The 22,869-nt window shown below is 44.0% G+C and overlaps 1 protein-coding gene and 1 long non-coding RNA gene across 10 annotated transcripts in view; one reads left to right on the top strand and one right to left on the bottom strand.

Moving 5' to 3' along the window:
* The window catches only part of rerea (arginine-glutamic acid dipeptide (RE) repeats a), a 118,760-nt gene that overhangs the window by 70,649 nt on the left and 25,242 nt on the right, over positions 1-22,869 (top strand). For 7 of the 9 annotated variants that reach the window (XM_088399084.1, XM_088399095.1, XM_088399091.1 and 4 more), the window contains exons 4-7: positions 15,963-16,068; positions 17,292-17,388; positions 18,683-18,787; positions 22,570-22,618. In XM_088399084.1, the coding sequence (XP_088255210.1) occupies positions 15,963-16,068; positions 17,292-17,388; positions 18,683-18,787; positions 22,570-22,618 (357 nt within the window). Of the gene's footprint in view, positions 1-15,962; positions 16,069-17,291; positions 17,389-18,682; positions 18,788-19,906; positions 20,159-22,569; positions 22,619-22,869 lie in introns of those variants that run through there. The other 2 variants (XM_088399121.1, XM_088399130.1) reach the window with 2 other exon arrangements.
* On the bottom strand, positions 19,002-20,576 carry LOC148402588 (uncharacterized). Its single transcript, XR_015863173.1, has 2 exons — positions 20,289-20,576; positions 19,002-20,210 (listed from the first exon to the last, which is right to left on the bottom strand). It is a non-coding gene; the product is annotated as an uncharacterized LOC148402588 (long non-coding RNA).

Genomic DNA, 22,869 nt, shown 5'->3' with positions numbered 1-22,869 from the left:
CTGACTTGGCCAATAACAGCAAATTAGGTTAGATACAAGCAGAGGAGGTGCTGGGGGTGGGGGTCAATGAGTGCTGAGGACGTAGACACAATGACTAGAACATTGGATGGGAGGAGGTAGATGAGTGACGGTAGATAAAGAGGAGGGAGGAAGGTGTGTGTATGAGGGGGTAGGAAGAGACAGATGAGATTGAGAGAGAAATTGAGACTGAGGAGACAATTGAGGTAGAGGGAGAAGGATGCTCAACTGGAAGATAAGGTGGCGCATTGTTCAGCGTTCTGATTTATTGTCTTCATATGGGCTGTGTGCATATGCATGATTAAATCAGTCGACTACACTTTAGATTAGTAGCATGACAAGTCTGAACATATCCAAACACCCCAGAAGGCTGAGAACATTAAATTGATCAAATATAGATTGTATATAAATAAATGTTTTAAGAAAAAAAGATTGTGCCACATGCTGTTGGTTGAAACTAGTCCTGAAAGTTGACCTTGCTAGCCACATTGGTTTCACTCTAAGCGTGTGTACGTAACCGTCTTACATGATCTGTTTTTATTAGTCTTTGGTGATTAATTGGATTATTAATCATCAATGACTTGATTGAATTTATTTTTGTTTACAATTAAATGTTTTTAATAGGATGGGACATAATTATCAATTTAAAGTATCGCCTAACAAATGTAAGGTATTGAAAAAGTTATTCCTAAAATCATTTTGAATAGTCATTTCATTGGACAACTTTCAGAGTAAATTGCGACATCCGTGTGTTTGTGATTAGTTTTGTGTGGCTATAAAAGCAAAGCACTTCCTCTACGCACAGATGATTGCACAATCCTGTGTTTTTACATCTTTATCTTCATGTTTGATGAAGATGCAAACATTTAATTGTTGCCGTAATGGAATTCAAAGTGCTGTTGATTAGCGAAGCGATGATGTCCTTTTGTTAATTAGGTTGGAAACTACGGCCTCTATGTATGACTCAGTGCAGTCGTCTTATCGCAACCTTTATGGATCCATTTTATCTTTGTTTGAAGTGCCCTACGATGCATGTCGCATGAAAGGCAAAATGTCGCATTGTCGTTGCATTTCTTTCACCAAATATTCTCTTCCATTGACACGATGGCAAGGGATTCACTTGACAGGCATCACTTGTCACTCCCGAGGGCTGCGTTCCCTGTTTTTTATCTCCCACCATCGCCCACTGAACATTTTGAAACGCAATTATGGATCAGTGAGCACCGCCATCAGTCGTACTTCTTGTTAATATTTATCAAGTGGAACAGCAGCCGCCGCCTTCTCTTGAGGAAGGGGCGCCACAGTCATTAAGTGCAATCGTCTCTGTGCGAGAGAGAGCGCGAATCGTCAAGCTTCTCTTTTAATTCCCCGGTCCACTCAGCTGCTGTAAGTGAGCTGCTACATTTCACATTTGGAGCTTCTGCTTTTCTCACTCGTGTGTGTGTGTGTGTGTGTGTGTGTGTGTGTGTGTGTGTGTGTGTGTGTGTGTGTGTGTGTGTGTGTGTGTGTGTGTGTGTGTGTGTGTGTGTGTGTGTGTGTGTGTGCGCAGAGCTGTCTTCAAATGTCTGCTTGTAGCCGCACTCTCTGAGAGGAAGCAGCTTTGACAAGGGCATCTCGCCTATGTAGACATGGCCAGCCAGCTGAGCCTGCTGCAAGCTGTTTGATTGAAGCATTCTGCCTTTAATGTTCTCCGCTGAGCAGCGACGGCAGCAGCCTTAAAGCAATACAAGCATACGGCAACAGCTACCGACCACTCGTTGTCGCTTAACTTCAAAAGGAAAACTGGACAAAAAAATGGTTGTAGCCATTACCTGTCAAAGGCTACGGCAGGTTAACGCTTCATTTTTTTTCCTCTTTATAATCAACTCTTTGACAAACAGTCTCCCTTTTATTAGCTGTGACTAGGCCCTGGGAGCAAAGCATGTTATTTTCCACGAGCCGAGACTTTCTCCATTATGACACTTATGATTAATGTCCCTGTGTGAGGTAAGCAATGCACCAGTTGTGCATGCTTTTTCCTCTTGATATTTCATTGAGATGAAGCCATTAATGGTGCTCTTGTAATAACACCGGGTCATTTAGCGGAGGCGATGTTTCTCGGCATCATGTGCCAAAGCACACACTTGCTGCAAGCTCGGTGCCTTTTCCACATCCAATGAAGCAACTCGCGTATTGTATTGCTTAGACAGCTACAGGCTCTGCCTCTTTGGGAAGAAGATGGTTGATTGATTGTTCACAAGAGCACCGTGATGAATAAATAAAGCGATACAAATGGCAAGGTTGAGATGAGCAACACAGCTCAGCCACAGTAGATTAAAAAGGTGCTTGAGAATAAAACACATTGTTCTTATTACATCTTCTCGCAATTTGTTTTTACCCTTACTGCCCTCCATTTGTGTTAAGTGCTGCTATGGAAACAAGTTGCCCACCCAGTCATATCATTTCCAGAGTATTAGCGTGGTGATTGCCTTTTCCAAATATGGTTGCGGTGTTGCCTTCCTTCCAAGTGGGGGTCGGTCTCTTTGAGGCCAGTGGGCATTTCATAAGGCTTTTTAAAAAGCCGAATCAATAGCCACCGCTGCTAAATTATTCAGTTGTGAAGGTTCCTGCTTGTGCTGGCACCTTGTAGTTTTCTTCAGCCCTATTATTTACATTGCATATTTATCAAGTACTAAACATGTCAAGATGTTTATAGGATGACAACAATTGGCACCGCTTCTTTCCACGTCAGAGGTGTGAATGTCCCACGATGTATTGTTGACACGGCTGATGTGGATGGATGTTCTTTGTGTGCTAACAAACAAAGGTACATGCGCATGAAACAAAAACACAACCACCATCTTGGAGTTCTGCACATGTTAACCGAGGCAGCAAAAACAAACTCCAAAATTAGTTTCTTGTGACTTTTTTCCTACCCCAAGCAGCAATTTTACTGTCGTCATAACCCTTATGTGTTTTTGCAACGCTCGAGCCAAAATCGTTTTTCATGTGCTGTCATATCTTCCTCCACCACAGACATGCCTACGTGTTTGTGAGTTCTCAATCGGATTCCTTATACAGCTGTAAATTAATTTACTGTTATTCTGTTATTTTTTTTTTTAAATTTTGGCTTCATTCTATTGTATTCTTTGGATGATCTCTTATCCTTGCATGGCCACCAAAAGCTGCGTGTAGTAACCAGACACTAAACACATTTGCGTGGATTGGTCAAGCTTTAATTGGATTGGCCTCTGCTCTAAAAACAGTCAGCTAATTTTACACCATGTCCTTGTCTTCACCCACTTCACATTTCTCCATTCCACTCTTCCTCTCCTCTGCATTCACAACCCATCTCCTCCTCCTCTGCGGGTTTTCAGCTCAACTCAGAGTAATTTGCAGCTTGCCCAGTGTGTGTCGTGCCAATAAAAAAGACTGAGATACAACAGAAGAGAAGGTGGCTATAGCTGTGGAAACAAAGATTTACTGTGGTATCGTATTCAAACCAGCCCCCCCCCCCCCCCCCCCCCACACACACACACACACTTTTTTCTCAACCCCCATTGAAGAACACATGATGCACAGTTCCCCCCGTAGAAAGAGCAAAGGAAGGAAACGACAGACTGGATAAGAGGAAATTTCAGAGATAGCTGTGAGCTCTGAGGAATGTCCACACTTGGTAGCCGTGAACCAGGCCGGCCGATCGCATCCAAAGCACCAGCATCTCTGGCGGCTCCCCAGAGCACGCTCTTGACATTCTATACATGTGCTTCAGCTTGACTCGCAGCTATTTTGTGTCCTCGGCACCTCTGAAATACTTGTTGATCTAAAGCAGCTGACTCACATGGTGCCTTGATCATGAAAGTAACAGCAGTCAGTTTGAAATCTCTTTAAAAGTCTCCTTTTCATGCCTCGCACAGTCTACACAGTGTATTCAAGCAACGCTTTGCAAAACCAAGAGAGCTTTTATCTGATATGTCATAAAGATTTATACGCTGCGGCTGGCCAATAAGCGATAAACAGGCAACGACAAGCGCTGAATCCTGAAGCTTGACACTCAAATATGGCTCTTTAGTTCATAAAATGCGGCAATATCCTCAACAGACACCCATGACACTTGGCAACATTTCAAAGACTGCAACCTGCATATTTGCCACTCGTCTCTTTTGGGGATTCACCAAATATAGAATGGAATTTCCTTGGATACAAAGGATTCTATGTTCTCAGTTGAGGGCGTTGTATTTTCACCCGCAGTGTTTGCGATTGTGTGCTTTTTAAGGTTCAGTCTAAATTGTGTTTGCCCGTCAGTCGCTTCACTGCCTGTGGATGATCTTCATCAAGAGTATCACGTCCTCCTCATATGTGCACATTTTGAGTCTCACTCATTTTCAGAATGAGTCGGTCCTTCGAGTTAAATCTGATTAAAAAAAAAAAAAAAGACATGTTGTCAAGGGTATCAAAGTACAAAATGGTTGCCATCATAATATTGTTAGCTGTACAGGTACATTTTTGTAAACATGATTAAAATTATTGTAAAAAAAAAAAAAAAAGCCTTTCCAATTGTGAACTAAACATGTAGGTGGATTTTGACACAAGTACCAGTTGACTGCTGCTGTTAAGTAACGTTAAATCTTTGTAAGATGGAGAATACATTTTCTGGCATCAAAGGGACAAGCTTTGCTATCTTCTCTGTATCTTCATTTCTGTTCCTGTCACGCTCATAAAAGAATGTACTCAACAGCTTGTTTGTAGACAGGGATGCCTTTGTTCCAACAGGCAGTTACGGCTTTTGTACAGAACAGAGGGAGGTAAAAATGCAGCATTTTGCCTATTGTTAAATTTTCTCGATGACAACACGAAATAGCCTTTTCAAACAGCTGTCAATTTGCTCCGTTTTTATTCAATGATCGGTCTTTCACTTCGCTGAAGTTGACTGTGAGCTCACGGTTAGCTTTAATCTGTTTAGCTACATGACCCGTTTGGAGGCTGAATAACGGTTTCACATGGTTTGCGCTTTCCATACCTTATGGCATTCTTGACCTTATTCCACATGGCTTCCCCAGACGTCCCTTTTATCCCTCTCTTCTGCTGTCTGGTCTGCGTGATGAATCTTTTGCTTCAAGGCATTTTGAGTAGAGTGGACCATTTACTTGCAGTGGCTCGGCATGGAGGCTTTAAAAGTCCTTACATCAGGTATTACTGATTGGCTTGATTTATCTAGTATATCATGTGATTGTAAAGGAGTACCCAAAGTGACTGATGTGGTCTACTAGTGCATTTTGTATAGGGGGTGTTCTGTCATTCCAGGCCTCCTGCACAGGAATTCATAGCTTGTATGTTTTTATTGTGTAACCTAGTGGTGACTGTAGATGACTGATTTATTTTTTCCCTGCTTTTGACTGTGCTGAATTTGAATTGTTTTGTATGACCAATTTGATAAATGACGTGTTTGTTGTCTACTTCGTATGATATTTGTGTCCGTTTCCTTTGTAAGACCTTTAGTTTCAGGCACTATAGCTTAATTAGAGATGGATTGTTTTTATTGTCAGATAAGATAATTAAAATAATCACTTTGAGCTGCTGTAAGACGTTACATCACAAGCAGTAAACGTGCTAATTGAACAGGGAAAGGCACAGGAGGAAAACATTGACGGCCGCTATTGATTCAGCTCACACATTGACTTTGCTCAACCCGTTTTGCAAGGACTTTTCTTACCTCAAACACTTACCCGGAGCACACCTTAATATTAAATCTAATAGCAGCGGTGTGTGTTATTCTTAAGGGAATGGAAATAATAGCTATGCGCATTGTAAAATGGCTGTCAGGATTACAACAGCAACTGGCCATAATTAAGTGCAAATATTTTGCTGCTGCAGTAAAATGCCACCTAAATGCCAAGCAAGGGATGATCTTGCCCACACTGAGTTGTACATTCATTAGCTAAAACTGTAAACCTCATGTTTACTGTATGTGTTAATGTGGGTTGAGATGCACTCACTTTACCATGCGGGGAAAAAATTGTCCCAGGACAAATTGAGCATTTTCGAATGTACTCTAGCGTCATCAAAACACCAATTAAATGTCTTTAGTAAGAATGGTAAACCACCTTACAGAATGTATGCCACACCATACAACCAAGAGACTGTGTTTTTTTTCCCCCTTTAGTACGTTCCCCTGTTTCTGGTGGGTAGTTTATTTAGCTCTGCAATAGGCTGCTGGCACAGATTAGGTCATTGAAGCATGTCAAATCTCCCTCAATGGGCACCCAGTTTACACAGGCTGTTGAAATCTTTTGTCTTTCTTTTGCCTTTATGCCTGTGACATTTGCTCGTTTGCTGCTCCACATAACTAGCTTGACTGGAGAGGGCTGGATGCTTGGTTTGAGCTGGTTGGTGAGTGCTGCACTGCACACCCATATAAGGAGCGTGTATCTGCTCAGCGTGGCTCTGCACAGAATCACAAGGTGTCTGAAGCCCACCTGTCAAGTCCCGCCACAGCCATCTTTAGCACCAGCTTCATAAAAACAAACAAAAAAAACACAAGAGCCCATTTGGCTGTATGCCAGCATGTCAACATGCTATGCTAACAGGGTATTTATTATGTTTATATGGAATGCTAAGCTTGAAGTCGCTGCATACCTGGAATGAAAAGAAACTGTGTTTTCACAGGCTGCTGCAACAGCCACTTAGCTTCATAGCCTCCAGAGTAAAGCACAGCTCCAAATACCTCACCAAAGATTGTCGCGCGCATGTGCACGCGCGCCTGAGAAGCAGCGTTTGTGTGTGGGCGTGTGTGTGCGTGAGCCGCGTGTGTAATCACTCCTAGCTAGCGGCCTTGAAGGGAGAGGGGGAAATCAATGCAGTGGGTTATGAAGAGAAGAGAGAAAAGAGGGAGAAGGCTGATCAATATCATAGCAGCAGGGTGGGGTAATATCCACTTCATGCGGGGATTGAGGGGGGCTACGCATGAGGAGACCAGAGGGGGCACAGGGAGGGATATGGTAAACGTATGCAAATCTCTGTTGCGCCGGTAAACAAGAGGCTTTGTGTCAATCACCAGCTGAAGCGGCACATTTTGAGCATTCTCCTCCATCCCATCGCCGCGGGAGGATCGGAGGATTTGTTTGTTTGGCTGCCGCTCCCCCATTGGTCCCGCCGTGCCACGGGGGCGGGCGTGGATGGACAGCGATAACTTATAGGCTGCCAGGGAAATGATGTTCAGAGAGCCGTCGATAGCCCCGCCCGCCCCATTGGATTCTGCAGGCTGTTAGGCAAATTTATTTTACGCAGCCAAACTATTACGCACGCAATCACCTTATCGGCCGGCAGCCAAGGATAGCCTCTGCAAAAAAATAAAATAAAAAGGAAATAAGCCACCTAAGTTCACACACACGCACGACATATAGCTCGTAGCTCTTTTATCATCCTTCATCCGGCTGGTGTTTGGTTCTCGGTGGTTGCTTTACAGGCTTCTGCGTGATCCGGTGAACCCGTGTCTCCTTTCAAAGCTGGGAGGCAGGATGTGACAGGGAACAACTCACTGCTGTAAATGGACGCTTCCTTTGCGGCTGCTTGGAAGTCCCCTCCAAAGCACATGCATCAGCCACTTTATGTGAGGTGATGCTGGGGTTTTTTTTGTTTTCCTTTCCTTATAATAAGTGCCTCCGTGTGTTTGATATGCTTGTTCATCTTCTGTTTTCTTGCCTCAAGCACGCTTTCACAGCTAATTACTGACCTGGCCTATGATACAACACACAGCACTGACATTGTGGACAGACACAGACATAAAGAAAAACACCATTAGAGCAACAGCTCTTCTTGTCTTTTCATTCCTAGCTTTTTTTCCCCTTTTTTTGCCTCCTTCTCACTGCAGATAAACAGCCATCCTCTCTCTTCCCTGACAGAGTGAGCTGAGGCGAGTAATTCCCCCATTGACACTAAAATGCTTTACCTCCCCTACCTGACAAAACAAATGCAGTCATCGTCGCCATGTATGGGTGCTCCGAATCTGCCTTTTGATTTACGCACACTTCTTGTATTGTCTGGCCTGAAGTGTGTTGTTCAACCTCTTTGTCTTTGGTTCTTGACGGAACTATGTTATTCATTGTTCTCTCTAGGTATATATATCTTTTCCCCACTTTTTATTTTAATACAGTGAGCCCCATATAAAGTAAGCTAATAACGTACACCTAGATTTTCATTTCAATTGGTCTCCCATGGTGAAGTCGTGAGCCACTTTTATCCAAGTCAAACCAAGCATAGTATTATTTTTGATTTAAAGACAGCTTGTGAAACACTTTTCAACGTGACTGCACTCAAGTATATTCAACGGCAATTTTTGGAACGCTTCACAGTATTAGGGAACTGTAGATAAAATTTCTAAAAATGCAAATTGATGACAATTTTTAGGCTACTAGTTGTGATTATATTTCACCAACTTACTTTTGAATAGATAATAGTAATGGCTAATAGTTTATTTAATTCACATTATTGGTGTTAAATGTGGAATTGATTAATCACAATCCCTTCTCGCCACAATGCACTAAGCTTTGTGGCATTGGTCGTCTTTCATTTCGTTAAAGATTTAATAGTTAAAAAATAGTGCAAGAACACTATTACTATTATTACAGAGCAGCTTGTGCGATTTCGTTTGACATTGGTCGTTAACACTGCTCATTTTGGGTGTCACCCTTATCTGCAATTATGTCACCCCGTTTGTCATTCTTCCTTGCATGTGACTTTTGCAAAAGAAAATAAACAGTCAATATGATAATTTTAGCACTTTGCTGGTCACATATTGTATTTCTAATGTCACGCCCATAATGATGTGACAAGAAGGCAACTGTTTTTTTTTTTGTGTCAGTCTAGACTGAGAATCATGTGTTTCACATCTTTTGAGCACTGGCCGTGCCTTGTTATTGCAGCTGGCTTGTCTACAATAAATCTCTTGTTGCAGCACAGCAGGAGACTGCTCAATGCTTTTGTGCATGTGTGTGTATGCGAGCGTGTGCGCGCGTGTTGTTTTCATGCTACTCGACAGTATTTCATTTGCCCTGAGTAGCTGTTTGAATTTGTGTGCCGTGGCTGTAGGGACATAACAGTACACACACACGCACATGCACTACTTAATTTGCATCTATGCTGATGTTATCATTGCATGCAGATTGTCCATTTGCATGCATGTATTTGCATAATATTGCGAAAAGCGAACGTGCGTGATGGACCACCTACTGCTCAGTGCTTGGCAGCGTACATGACGTATTATTGATAAGGACAGGTGTCATCGGTGAAGATGGACTGATAGGCAAGGTCACCTTCAGGCGCGCAGATAGGGAGGGAGGCAGAGAGATGGATATCGACAGAAGCCGGATAAAACAATACAATCGCTACTGCTTGAGCTGTTCTAAGCCACGTGAGAGGCGGTCTGTCCGGTTTTAGGCTTGAAGATGTGGGGTTTTTTTTTGCATGCCTTCCCTCTCACTTCATAAAGTGCCAGCCATGCATCACCATTCTCCTGGGCGCGTTTGCTCCTTCACAGACATCTTTGGATGTTCGTCTCTGAGCGTGCATACGCAAATAAGTACTGCTGCATATTCAATGAATGACAAATATTCATATTAGCTTGATGAGTATGCACAAAGTTACACAGATAGATTCAAGGCGGTCCACAAAGGTTTTTGGTTAGAAACCGGTGTTTTGGATGAAACAAAGGGTTTGTCACAGAAGACAATATTATGAGTGGCTCTTGAAAGACCCATCAAAATGCTCTAAAATGGTTGGCGAATCGAGCAATTCTACTTTGAAAATGGCTGTAAATTGAAAATTCTTCAAATTGTATGCAATTTGTACCTTTGTTGATGTAGCAAGCAACTTTAGTGGGAAATCTAAGTGCACAGTATGTGTTTATAGCGTACATGTATGTGTGCGTGCGCTAAATCGGGTAGGGCGGTGTCAATTAGCGCAGGCTTCAGCAAGCTTTCTCATTTCCTGTCTTCCATTACTGCTCACAGTCAGCCCACAACTCTTTTTCTGCCATGCTCTGCCCAGAAGGCTAAACACACACGCATACACACGCACGCACGCACACACGCACACACACCCGAGGTTTGGATTAGTCAGCCGGGCAAGTGTCCATTATGTCCACACACATCTACACAAAGCCTGATATTCATATCCTCCTGACGTGACTCTGTGCCCCCCCCCCCCACCTCATTTGTCCAGACAGTACAGTACAAGTGAGATGTCTCATTAGCTTTTCAGGCTATGCTATTATGCTAATTAGGCAAAGCTAAAACAATGGATTGCAGGAAACTAAAACACGTTGAGCCACTTGGCAGCACCAAAACGTGTGTTGTTTATAAAATGTCAGCCTTCCTCTCTTTTTATTTTTATTTTTTTGCATGGGGGTGGGGGTCTGACTCATTGGTATTGCCTTGAGACCAGGCAAGTCTCTGGTCCCAATTGTAGATCCCAGGCTTGCATGCACGCAAACACACACACATATGCAGAAAGGCAGGTATCAAAGCGAGTTTGCTTTGAAGCCTCTAAATGAAAGGCTGTAGGCAGAAATGACAATGTTTTCTGGCAGGCTGTAACTCTGTGTCTGGCTGAGCGGCAGGGCTTGAGAAATAAAGTCAGTATTATGATCTGAGCACCAGATATGAGCTCCCCTAACTGCCTCCATCTGTCCTCACACAGCCCGCGTTTGAAGTCTCACTTGGATCTGCATTCTCGTCAATAGCCTTGTTCTTTTTGTGTGAGGACTAAATCACTCGTCGGTGCTTTGTCTTGCTCTTCTGAAGATAATCATCATTATGAGTGATTGTGTTGTTTTTTAAATCCGCTCTCCCTTTGCGTCGAATAACATTTGTCGTGAACATTTTGCTGGAGTCAAAGACAAATATTTTTGTTGGACTCGAGGTTTGTGAGCTCCGTCCTCACCCCTGTGCTCAGTGGGGGCAGGGTAGTATGGTCAACATCATCCGTTTTCGTATTATTTTTTGCCATGGATATAGTCGTTCCCTCTGGGGCTTTTTTGAAACACTTTAAATCACTTTAAAAGAGTGTGTGGGCCTGCCCACAAAGGGCCCCTTTTTGGCCCATACATTCAAACCGAACCTCCGATATCGTATACGTGTGAGACTCTAAAGTCTATATTTATGTAGACATTATTTATAGAAACTATAATATGACTACGAGTAGAGAAAAGCCAATGTGCAACACACATTGCACGATGTTACTGATTTTTCAACCCCTAATAAATCATTATTGTCTCCCCTCCCACGTAGTTTATTTGGATTGCGCCTTTCATGGTATTGTATACTATTATATTATTATTTGCTGCTGCAACTACTACTCCCCCCCCCCCCCCCCCCCCCCCCCCCCACAGTGCTCCTCTTGCTAGCAAGGTCTGTTTTGAAGTCATTATATCACATTACTCGCTAAAGTTCCAAGTACAAACTCCAAAATGCCGACTGTAAAAAAACTGAACTGAATGCTGCCGTTTGGCGGCAAGGAGGATTAAGTCACTCTGTCAGATTAGCAAATGATGTCATTTGTTTGCTACCCGCAGCCTTGAGCTAGCATGGCATCGAGGGATTCTTATTATACTGTACACTGTCAAGCTGCAGGAATGGAAGAAAACACTATGCATCTATAGCTGTGTGGGAAACTGATTTATACCTGGCTGTTCCTTCCATAGTTGTTTTTGAATGTAAGGTTGGCATGGGCGCTGCCGTTCAAAGACAAACCGAAACACACACACACACAGGCAGATAAGAGGAGAGCAAATTTGCCCACTTTGAAGCATTCATCTAATGTGGAGCTGTGCTGACAGATGGGCCCGGCGCGTTCAAAGCAGAGCTCACCCATTCGATATCCAAACAGGTCAAGCCAAAGGGATGCAGGGGGAAAGGCGTCCCTGTGCAGGCTAGGAGCAAAGGTTCCGCCAGAACCGCCACCACAGCTGGGACTCACCCCCGCCCCCATCTACCCTTCCCACACACGCCGAGACTATATTTGCTCTTTTTGTGAGCCAGGCAAAGCAGACTGTGCGCAGTTACCCTTCCCAAACATTGTAATCAGCATTTGTTTAGTGTTTATTAAATGTACTGAAGACGCTCGAGGGCCCGGTTGTCCTTCCTTTGTCCCAGTGGCCGAGTGCACGATGTGAAGCCCATACTGAGTGGGGGTGCAAGGAATCCTGCCGCTGCTGCCTTTGACAACCTGATTTAGAGGTGCTTTCTTTTACCTCTGACACACAGTTTCAGCCTGCCTTCGTCTACTGCGGGCTTGGAAGAGAAAAAGTGATGCTTATACTGAAAGCCTGTTATTTGTGTGTGTGTATCCGTGCGCGTGTGTGTTCGCTCACTGCAAACTGGCATTTCTTTCTAAGCCCCTCTCCTTTGTCAATCATCGAGATGTTGAAGGTTGCATGAGCACAGCAGATCCTGTCTACCTCTCCGGTTTATGTTCACGCACACAATAAAATACTGTTTGGAAGTGTGTGTCGTCCAGATGGAAACGCTTATTGAGTGCTGGTGTGCTGGCACATCTCTCTGCCTCACAAAAAAGAGGGAGTAAATAGAGGAGAGCGAGACGTAAAATCAAGAAGTGGAAATCCTTTCCAATAGGCTTCCACCATATTTGTGTGTGTTGTTGCTAGTGCATGTGTGAACCCCCCCCCCCTAATCTTATCATGTTAGAGTGGAAGATTAGTCCTCCCTGATCTCATCTCTGCCTCCAAATTCCACAATCAGCCTTTTGTTCTTGGGCCGTATTGGCTCTCCCCTTGCAGCAAGGGAGCTAAAACACTCCTTCCAACGTACCCGCCCCCAAAAGCTTGTCCTCTGTGCCATTTTGAGTCTCTGCCTGTCAATGTCACACGGCTACCAGCACTGATTGACTATGCTGCAGCCCACCCCTGCCCCCGGGGGTGCTGCCTCACTAAGCTTCCAACTAAAGCGAACAGTTAGACATTCCTCGCTAACGATGAGCGGCTGCTGTCCGTTTATCTGCATGTGTTGCAGATCTGTCTTTTCTTCTTTACCTTTGGCTGCCAGTTCCTGAAGGAAGTCATAGATCCTGCTTGCTGATGTCACCGATGGAGGCGGCGGGCGGTCGGTCGGTCGGCCGGGCGGGTCACTAACAGAGTTAACAGAGGAAGAAGAGAGTGTTTGAAAAGCAGAGAAAATAAACAGAGGTTTCCTGTTAATGAGGTGCACTGGGGGCCTGGCATGTGGGAGCAAGAGGCTCTGGTTTTGTTTAAAAGCAAAGCGCTCGTGTGACTGTGTGCAGCAGGAATGGCAGGCACGAGGTTTGCAGGTTACAGGTTGTCACAATGTTCCCTCCCACCCTCGCTTGCTTGCTCAGCAATAACTTTATTGGAAAGGCTGCCGTGAACAGATGTTAGGTAAAGACCTACACGGAAGAATATTAGCCTCTCTGCAATGAAAAGCACTCTATTGATTTCAGACTATGAGTGGAAACATAGAATTAATGTCACTCTTGTGCCCCCCCTCCCTCTTTTTTTTCTTAGGACACGCCCTTGAATAACACGTGTATTTTCCTTCTTCCGTCTTAGCTTTGCATTGTGATGTGTGTAGACTGGGCCCCCAGCTATCGCGGTGACTGCACACGCATGCAGCCACACAAAGAGAACTGCTCACCCATGATGGATTCAAGGGGCCAGGCACACTGAAGCCAGCGAGAGGGAGAATTAACTGACTCGCATAATGACCGTCTTGTCTCGGAGCACCACATGAAAGCCTCCATCAGCTTTTTTATTCATAAAGATCAACTTTGTATTTGTCTTAGGGGAATATTTCCAAAGTATTTCTTGTGTAAGCGTTACATCCCTCCCTCCTTTGCTGGCTTTCTGAGCGTGGCCAAGAATGCCACAGGCCAAGATGAGCCCGTAAAGGGAGGGGGGAGCGCCATTGTGTTCAAGCCTAAAGCATGACTCTCAGATTTATATCTCCACACTCAATGAAGGGCTCGCCTTGTACCCTTGAGACTTTCAGTAAAGCAGAGGGACACTTGTATTTATAAGTCTGCCCCCCCACCTTAATCCAAGTCTCCGCCTACGCCTCTTTCTTTACCTTTTTTCATTTCTACCTCTCAGCACTGGCTTTGTCTTTAGGCCCCTCGGCTTGTGAGCAGCATTCCCAGGGTTGAGGGCTCAGGAGGAGGCAGTGCAGCGCCATGTTTAGCCTCTGGCGGGACGTATCGAGATGGCCGCCGTCGTCATACGGGGCTTTGATTTGCTCCGCAGTCGACCGGGAAGCGCTCCTTGTAGTTCATGGCGGCACCTTTTTTTCTTTTGTCTGTTTTCTGTAATGGATGCAATAAAATCCGGGTCAATCCAAGTAATATTTTTATCCCGACTCTTAGCTGTTCAACACCCCCTTTAATTTACACTCCACATTTTTATCGCCACATACTTTATAGTATTGTGATAATTGAAAGCCATGCTTCTCTCCCACATCCACTCCATATGTGGCACTCTCTCCTCTTCATCTCTCCTCTTCATCTCTCCTCCACTGTTGCCCAAGAGGGCTTAACGCCACTCCGAGCTTCCAAACAGCTATCTTGGATATCTATTTTGGACACTTCATGGCAAGGGGAAACATTTTACCCTTGTCTTTGCGATGCTCCTCTTCAAATTGTTTTTTTAACATGCACCTTTCTGTTTACGTATCCACATCTGGTGCTTTTTCAGGCATAAAATGAAATGTTCACCAAGCAAACGGGGAGCGTTCACAGTCGTATTCATTATGTATAAGCACTGGATAACGGCTTGTTTTTCTGTGCCCGTTCGAACGTCCAAAAGGCAATCATGCCTATAAAGTCGATAGACACTGAGGAGATCGGGTGGGTGTGCAAACTGCTTGATGGGGGGAGGGGGGAGCTCATGACGTCACTGCGCAGATTTCTTCACACTCGGCTGAGGTTCTGTCCCAGTCCATTAGTGTAGCGCTCTGTCGAGTCCAAGTGTGTGGTTGGTTATGTGTGAATACTGACAGTCACCCAGAGGAGTCAATGCAGCTGACTGAGTGCATAGCAGCTGCTGTTTAACACGTCCAGGCTCACTTCTTCCACCCTGCTCAAGGTTGAGAGGAAGAAAATGGAATGGAGGACTGGAATGAGAACGATTAAGTGGGGAAGGAGGGAGTTGGGGTGGAATGGGAAAAGCAGAGGTGGGCTTGAGGGCGATTTGCTCGGCTCTGCCTCCTCCCCAGTGACATAACTGAACAATGTACTCGAAATATCTTAACTCTGACCTCATGTTCCCCTCCATACAGATAAGACAGAAAGGGGACACTCACATTTCACTCATTTCCTTCTTTTCTCTGGTGCTGATAAGTGGTTGTTTAATGCACACCAGATAGTGTCACAGCCCAGCAGTGTCTGTAAATGTTCCGCCAAAACGACAGTGATGCTCACTTGAGTTTATGTGAAGGCACAATAATAACAGTAAAAAAAATCATAACATGAAATGGAAACAGTATTTTACCCTTTTCATGCCTCACCGCAATTTCTCCCCACCCTCCTCCTTTTCTTTTGACTGGCAATGATGTGAGGCTCTCCTCACCGCTGTGCCGCCACCTGCTGGTTATGTAAGGAAGTACAAGACTTCTATCAACTGCACTTTATAACAAGACCAGTAGATGGTAGTCCATTGGTCTTAAATTCACAAAATGATGTAAGAATTGCGCAAACAAATCATTACTTTGTTCATTGAGGGTAAAATGAAGCCCACTTGGTTCTGACAATAACTTTTCCAACCTATCATCCTTGATCAAAGCTTTAAATGACTTGCAACCCCTTTTCAATTGATTGAAGTCTCCCTGCTTGCCACGTCAGCATCAGCCCATGTGAATCCGACTCAATCCACAGCATCAATGTTGACAGAGGGTCAGATGGTGACGCTATGATCAAACAAAATGTTTTCTCTCTCTGTGTTGCAGAGTAAACGGGACCATCTGCTGATGAATGTGAAATGGTACTACCGCCAATCAGAAGTGCCCGACTCTGTCTACCAGCACCTGGTGCAGGATCGCAACAATGAGAATGGTGAGCCTACACACTGTTACACTAGTATCCCTCCAACACACACACACACACACACACACACACACACACACACACACGCCTCTGTTCTCCAGATGTGCAAGGGTTACAGGAAGGAGCTGTAGGTTATATTTGAAACAGAAAACATGGCCCAGGGTCCTGGGCAGAGGAGCTAAATCAGTGGTGCTCCACTGTTCCCCTGGTAACACTCTGTCAGGCCACACAACAGTGCTGTCAAGTGTTAATAACCTGCAGTGCCATGTGGCCCTTGAGCGTACACACGCGCAGCAACACCAGTCACTCTCACTGTGATCGACTTGACCAGGAGCAAATACAATCCCTGTTTTCAACATTCTCAACAAAAGGGTGTCAAGGATGGATCAACTGAGGCCCTAGGCACAAAAAAACAGATGATTTAATCTCTGTACATGAGCGGTCAAACAAACAATCTTAAAAAAATAAAAAACCCCTCTAATAGTAATAAGAATGTGTGGCTTTTTTCAAATCCCTGTTCAATTTATACTCACCAGCCATTCTAGTTTGTATTACTTGCCCCTCTGAGCGTTTCTATTTCAACTCAGGGTTTTAAAAAGAAGCTAATGTCAACACCTTTTTACAAGCTGCTCACCTGTTGACAAATCCTATTAGCGGCACCCCGGTGACTGCGCTGTGCTCAGTTTACCCTCCAGAATGCAAACACCTCTAAATATACTAAACTGTCCCAGAGCTGAGGTGAAATGGACCAACCAGTATAGTTTAGAGTAAACGGGGTCAAAGGCAAGGCTTATGCCAGCAACCAAACTCATATTTTGGAGTCATCCACCGCAGGTTAGACGTATCAGCATAGCGTTATGCCGTCTGTCCACACTGCGTCCTTGCAGTGGGGACTATGGATGATTAGGATTAATGTCATAAGGTCGTACTGCAGTGGTCTCAGCATGTCACAAGAACTCAGCTCATTCATCAAAGTCAGTCTCTATACTGCTGATGTGTCTTCAGCACCGGGGCTCATTTAAGGACTTGCACATGATGTCCTTTCTTCAGGGGGACAAACTTTATTGGCTTTATTGAATTATGGGGCATATTATTGACCTCTCTAAATGCACTTACAACTCGCAATATATAGAAAGATTTTGCTGATTATGTTAATTAAATACATGTGACATGTTTCCCTCTCCATGCTGAGCAGATAACATCCTCCATTTTTTTTTTTTTTTCTTTTCTAGACTCCGGACGTGAGCTGGTTATCACAGACCCAGTGGTCAGGAGTCGAGAGCTCTTCATCTCTGACTATGTGGACACTTATCATGCTGCTGCTCTCAGGTACTCGCAAACGCTCCCGTATCTCGGCATGATTGCCGCACTCGCATACTCAATGTTATCTCTTGAAAAAATTGAAACTGCCGCAAATGCAATTCCCAAAACAAAAACTTTGGATTGCGTTTTGAACTAAACATGACTACAAATTACAATGGGAACATCCAAGATAAATCACAGTGGTTTGGCATTGTGAAACGACAGCAGAAAGTAATCTAGGACTTCGGATTTGGTATTCATTGTATGAAGCAGTCACATATCATGCAGTTTGCAAGCATGTTGGCAAAGCGTCCACACATTCATACTGAATAATAAACACAGACGATGAACCCCGGTTATTCTGCGTCTTTGTCTTCAGCATACTCCACACACAGCAGTGCGAACAGACACTAGCTGTGTCTTTTCATTCTGAATGGGAAAAGTAATGCCTTCATGAAAAGATGAATTCCTTGATTTTAAATATGATGTGTTCATTCTGTCCAATCATCCACCCCCCTCCTACTTCTTTTTTCCCCCTTAAGTAAAACCATCTGTGTGTGCACGTCTTCCAGAAACCACTGATTTTAGGGCAAATTAGCTGCGACTTGTCCTACATAGAGCACCCTTTGATTTCACTTCTACTACAGGCTTTATATAAATGAGATGGCATTCCAGTGGGACGCTCTATTGCAGCAGATCTCTAAAGATGCAGTGCCCTTTAATTTTCTTCATGGAGGTGGTGTGTGATTGATGTCTGTGCGAGACAGCTTATCTTCACAATTATGCCCGTGTTGTCTGTGGTCGACACTGGGGTGGGTGTTGCTGCACAAATAGTACCAAGATGTTGGTGCAAGGAGGAAGACATCATCGCACACAGTGTTTCGCAAGTCTGGCCGCGGTTTTCCACTGCTAATTTATTTACTTGGGTACAGTACATCCCAAAACTGGCTGATTTGCTTTGAATTAGGCAGGCTTTAAAACACACGAGACCTCCCGCAAACTCATGCTTCAGCACACGCAGATTCGCAAATTGTTTTTTTTTTCTTCCTTCCTTCCTTCAATATTTAAAAAATAAAATAAAACCGGTTCAGCACATATTGCCCATTGGCTGCTGGGATAGGCACCAGCAGCACACCTGCAACCCTTGTGAGGATAAAACGGTTCAGACAATTTATAATTTTTTTTTTTGAATAGTTGTTGTATTCACCATTTTGTGCGTGTGCGTGCGTGTATACATATTTACATATACATAATATACTATATGTATGCAGTGTCTACTCTCTGCAATGTTATCTGATAATGTTTCCCTGCTCTTCCTCAGGGGGAAATGCAACATTTCACATTTCTCCGACATTTTTGCTGCCAGGGAGTTCAAAGCCCGTATTGACTCCTTTTTCTATATCCTTGGATATAACCCCGAGACCAGGTGAGGAGCTTTCCTTTTCCCTACTAATAACCACCCTTGAAATAGCAAATGGCCAAAATGGAGCAGAATAGATATGATTTACTAATTTTTGTAGGTTCATAATCCTTGCGTGTGTGTGTGTGTGTGTGTGTGTGTGTGTGTGTGTGTGTGTGTGTGTGTGCATAATTTATATTTATTATAGAGCAGTAGGAGAGTATTCAAAGTCACACGCTAATTCAAAGAAGTCCAAATGCATTTATTATTTTTTCAAATAAACAGTGCTGTTGTTTCACTCCCAATATGTAACATTCACAAATTGCACACAGGGCCTGGGGCCATGGAAACAATGTTCAATATAAACAAAATATGGAACGAACTACACTACTCCAGCGCTCCCATTTGTACAAATAAATCTCTCACTCAACCAGACGCTTTTCTTCAAATACACACATCATTTTGCTGGGAGTCAGGATAATAAATGCTCCTGCCATTATTTGAATAAATACAATGCGCACAAAAATATCACAATTGAAGCACAATCCTGTTTATGGTGTGAAATACATCCAAAACTCTACACATAAACAGAAACAAAGATGGAGCAAATAAGGTTTCAGACTTTTTGAGACAACACAAAACTGAGCCGTCTGCATGGATGCTGTGACTGTCATAATTTGTCAACATTTGGTTTGTGAACCTTTTTGTTCGTGAACAGAGGTTCTTCAGTAGAGAGAAATGGCCCCATCTGCTGGTCATGCTGGATACTGCCCTCCTCGCTGCTAATGTAGAGGCGTCCGTGTTTGTTATTACAGTCGAGTATCATTCATTCACTTTTTGGGGCTTGTCACGTGTTGCACCGACGGTTGTCCGCTCTGTGAGGGTTGCCAATTGGAGGCACCCGCTCTCCGAGCTTTGTTCGTTCTTGTTCTGCCTCAGTCATCTTCTCTCCCCTCCCTTCACTTCCTCTGCTCCACATGCTTGGTATTCCGAGCGGCGCTTCTGCAGCCTCGCAATTGCACCCGTGTTTATAATGGCGCATGCACACGGGGTGGGGGGACTGGGGGTTCGTGGGTGGAGAGGGGCACCGATTTCCGTCTCGTGCGTACGCGTGTCTGCGCCTCTGGTTGGCCGTCCGCCGCTGCGAGGTCGCGGCACATGCTCAGTGGCGTCCCCGTAAACAGCGAGGCGAGCTGTCGGCGCCGTTCTTGCTTGCGTGCGTGCGTGCGTGCTGGCGCTCGCAGGCTGCGGAGGTCACGGCACAAACTCAGTGCGTGCCTCTCCATTTTGAGCTCCCACGCACATATAGGTGCGAGCGTGGTAGCGTTGCACACACGCAGTGTCACCCGCTAAAGAGGGCTCCATGTCCGACATGGACGACTTGTTCAGCCCGCGGAGGTAGGTGCGCGCTCTCCTCAAGCTCTCAGCAGCCCTGTTAATGTAGACTCCGCTTTAAAAAAAAACAATCTGTTGTCCGCTTTCTTCGCTGACATTGTGCGTTCTTGCTCGCGCTACCGTAGAATCACACCTGTGATAACGTGTTTGTTGCTCGCTCGCGCAGGCAGGAAGGGGGGCATGCATGCGTTTACGCGACGATCTCACATGCCGCGGAGGGTAGTGTGGTTCCATTTTGCAGCTCCTGTTTACAATCGGTTTTCATGGCGCTCAGCAGGCTGCACACAAAGCTCGACATCATCCACGCGTGGCGCCTGTCAAAACCATTCAAATTGGCTCTTCTCTTGTTTTTACTGCGCTGCAATTATGTCAGTGTGCCACATCGTCGCGCCGCTATTGGGTGAAATTGATCAAGGGGGCGGGGCTGCGCTTGATTACGCGCACACACACAATTGTCATGTTTGGATTTGAAACGTCTGTCATTAACAGCTGAGCTTGTTCCACGTACGTAGTTTATTAAATTGCGGCTCAATGCTGTGTATTTTAAGAAAAAATAAATGCCATTGGATCTTTTTTATTTAAACAATGCAACCAGTTTGTGCATCACCTAATGTGACCTGTAAAGTAAAAAAATGTTCAATTAAAAATGCTATTAATAATTTATGAATTAATGAAAAATGTGTGTGGTAGATGTACCCAGTGCTAATTCAAGCCATCTAATTCCATACTAATACAGTAAACCCCATCCTAGTTGTGGATTACTATCCCCAATCACCTTTTAATCACCCCCAAAAGCCCGGAGCTGATCCTTACCTGAAAAACTCACACTTTATTTTTTGTGCACTTTGTAACACTCTAACATGCCACACAATAGTGATGTTTCCATCCAAATGCTTCAGAATTCTTAAGCCAGTTTAGTGAAAATGTGCTAAACATACATGCAATTTATGCCCATTTCCATTTGTTGTCATTTTGCGAATACTGAAAGGAGATGAGACTATGCCAAGTGATGTCATATGAGAGCGTCTCTCTGAAACAATAAACTTGCCCAAGTGACAACAAACGTGATAATGGACGGATTGACCTTTCAGTGTTTGGAAGAATACTCAATTGTGCCAGCATTCACCCCATACAGAGCCGTCATAAAAAAGAGATTGGAAAAAAGAAGAGGAAGAAAAAATCCAGAAATATTTCCATTTCTTCATTTCCCCAAACCTTAATCATCCGTCACTATTTTTTTGTGATTACAATTTTTATGTGTAATCTGGTTAAAATGTGCAATGTAGTATCTGCTCCTTTTGTTTATTCACAATACCTTGTTCCATAGCCAAAGTTTGCATTTTCCTTTTGTGAAAAATCCACCCCCTCCAAGCACAAAAAAATATTTTTGTGAATTTTAGATTTTTTTTTACGACTCTCAAGCGTTTCCATTCAGGTTTATTTGTTTTGAAAATATCAAATGAAAATAAGTGGATGAAAACCCCACTTAATCTAAGAAAAATATATATTTATATATTTTTGTCAAAATAGTAGACATTGCATAATTTTTCGTGGCACACCTGATGATCTCTCATAACACACTAATGTGCCAGGGCACAGTTGTTAGAAATCGCTGCTCTACAGTAGGAAATATCTGGTGGTAAAGTATCTGGTTTGTCATAAAAATAATTTTGAAAATATTTTTGCACACACCAAGAAGCAGCAGACAGTCCTGAAATTGCTGTAGAAGGAATGTCCTAAGCTGCTGACAGTATGTCTCGCTTACAGGTTCAAGTCACTGTCCTGTTTGTCACTGTGAGGAACAGCAGGCTTGCTGAAAAGAATGTTGGATCAAATAAGAACCTGTCTGCTGGATCTAAAGCTTGCATGCAGCAGTACCGTAAAGACACTAGCAGGCCTCTCATGTTTCAGCCAAGCCCCGATGATGGAGTGCGAGCTTCTCGGGGTGCAAATCACACTGACACATTCTGGGCTGCCCTGCGCACGGCTCTCTGAAAATCAGCGCTGTTACCTAGGCAACCGAAGGAAAAGGCTTTTCAAAAGGAACAGCTAGTCATTTTCTTTAATCCACTGCAGCTGGAGATTCGGAACACTATTATTAAAGTGCAGTTGCTATGGCTACCGACATTTGTACCAGCAGCCGTTGTAGAGGCCCTTGTAGACACCCAGTCCCCCCCCCCCTCCCCCCCATCCGAACCCCAGACTCGGTTTTATGGATGCATTCCCAATATCAAGCCTACAAATGTGTTGTGGTCCTTCTCATTGTGTTGGCACATTTAAGAGTTGTTTGAGTTTCGCAGTAAAGCACAGACTCATTCATCAAGTACAATGCATGTTGCGTTCTTTCAGCTAACTGAAAGGCTTCCAAGTAGATCCTGTATGTCGTTTCAATCGGCTCTCTTTTGTCTCCCCAGGCGGCTCAACAGCACTCAGGGGGAAATCCGGGTGGGCCCCAGTCACCAAGTAAGTCATTGCGCCGAACGAAAGTGCGTAAGCTACCTTTCCATTGGAAAATGTCAAAAGTTCAATATCTCGAGCATTATACAGCTAAAATATACTTTCAGTGAATCTAATTAAAAGGCATACAAAATATCAGGCATAGCCTATTCAACAACCCTCAACGTAAGTGATAGGCTATAACCTATTTAGTGCAAAATATATGTACCTGTAAGACATTTCACTGCGAGTGCAAATGAGGTAAAACATTTTTTTTA

Source organism: Syngnathus floridae, chromosome 2, assembly GCF_059516105.1.
Source record: "Syngnathus floridae isolate MCC-2025c chromosome 2, RoL_Sflo_1.0, whole genome shotgun sequence".
Taxonomy (NCBI): domain Eukaryota; kingdom Metazoa; phylum Chordata; class Actinopteri; order Syngnathiformes; family Syngnathidae; genus Syngnathus; species Syngnathus floridae.
Note: the sequence above shows the minus strand (reverse complement) of the source record. Positions and strands in the feature narration are given on the sequence as shown.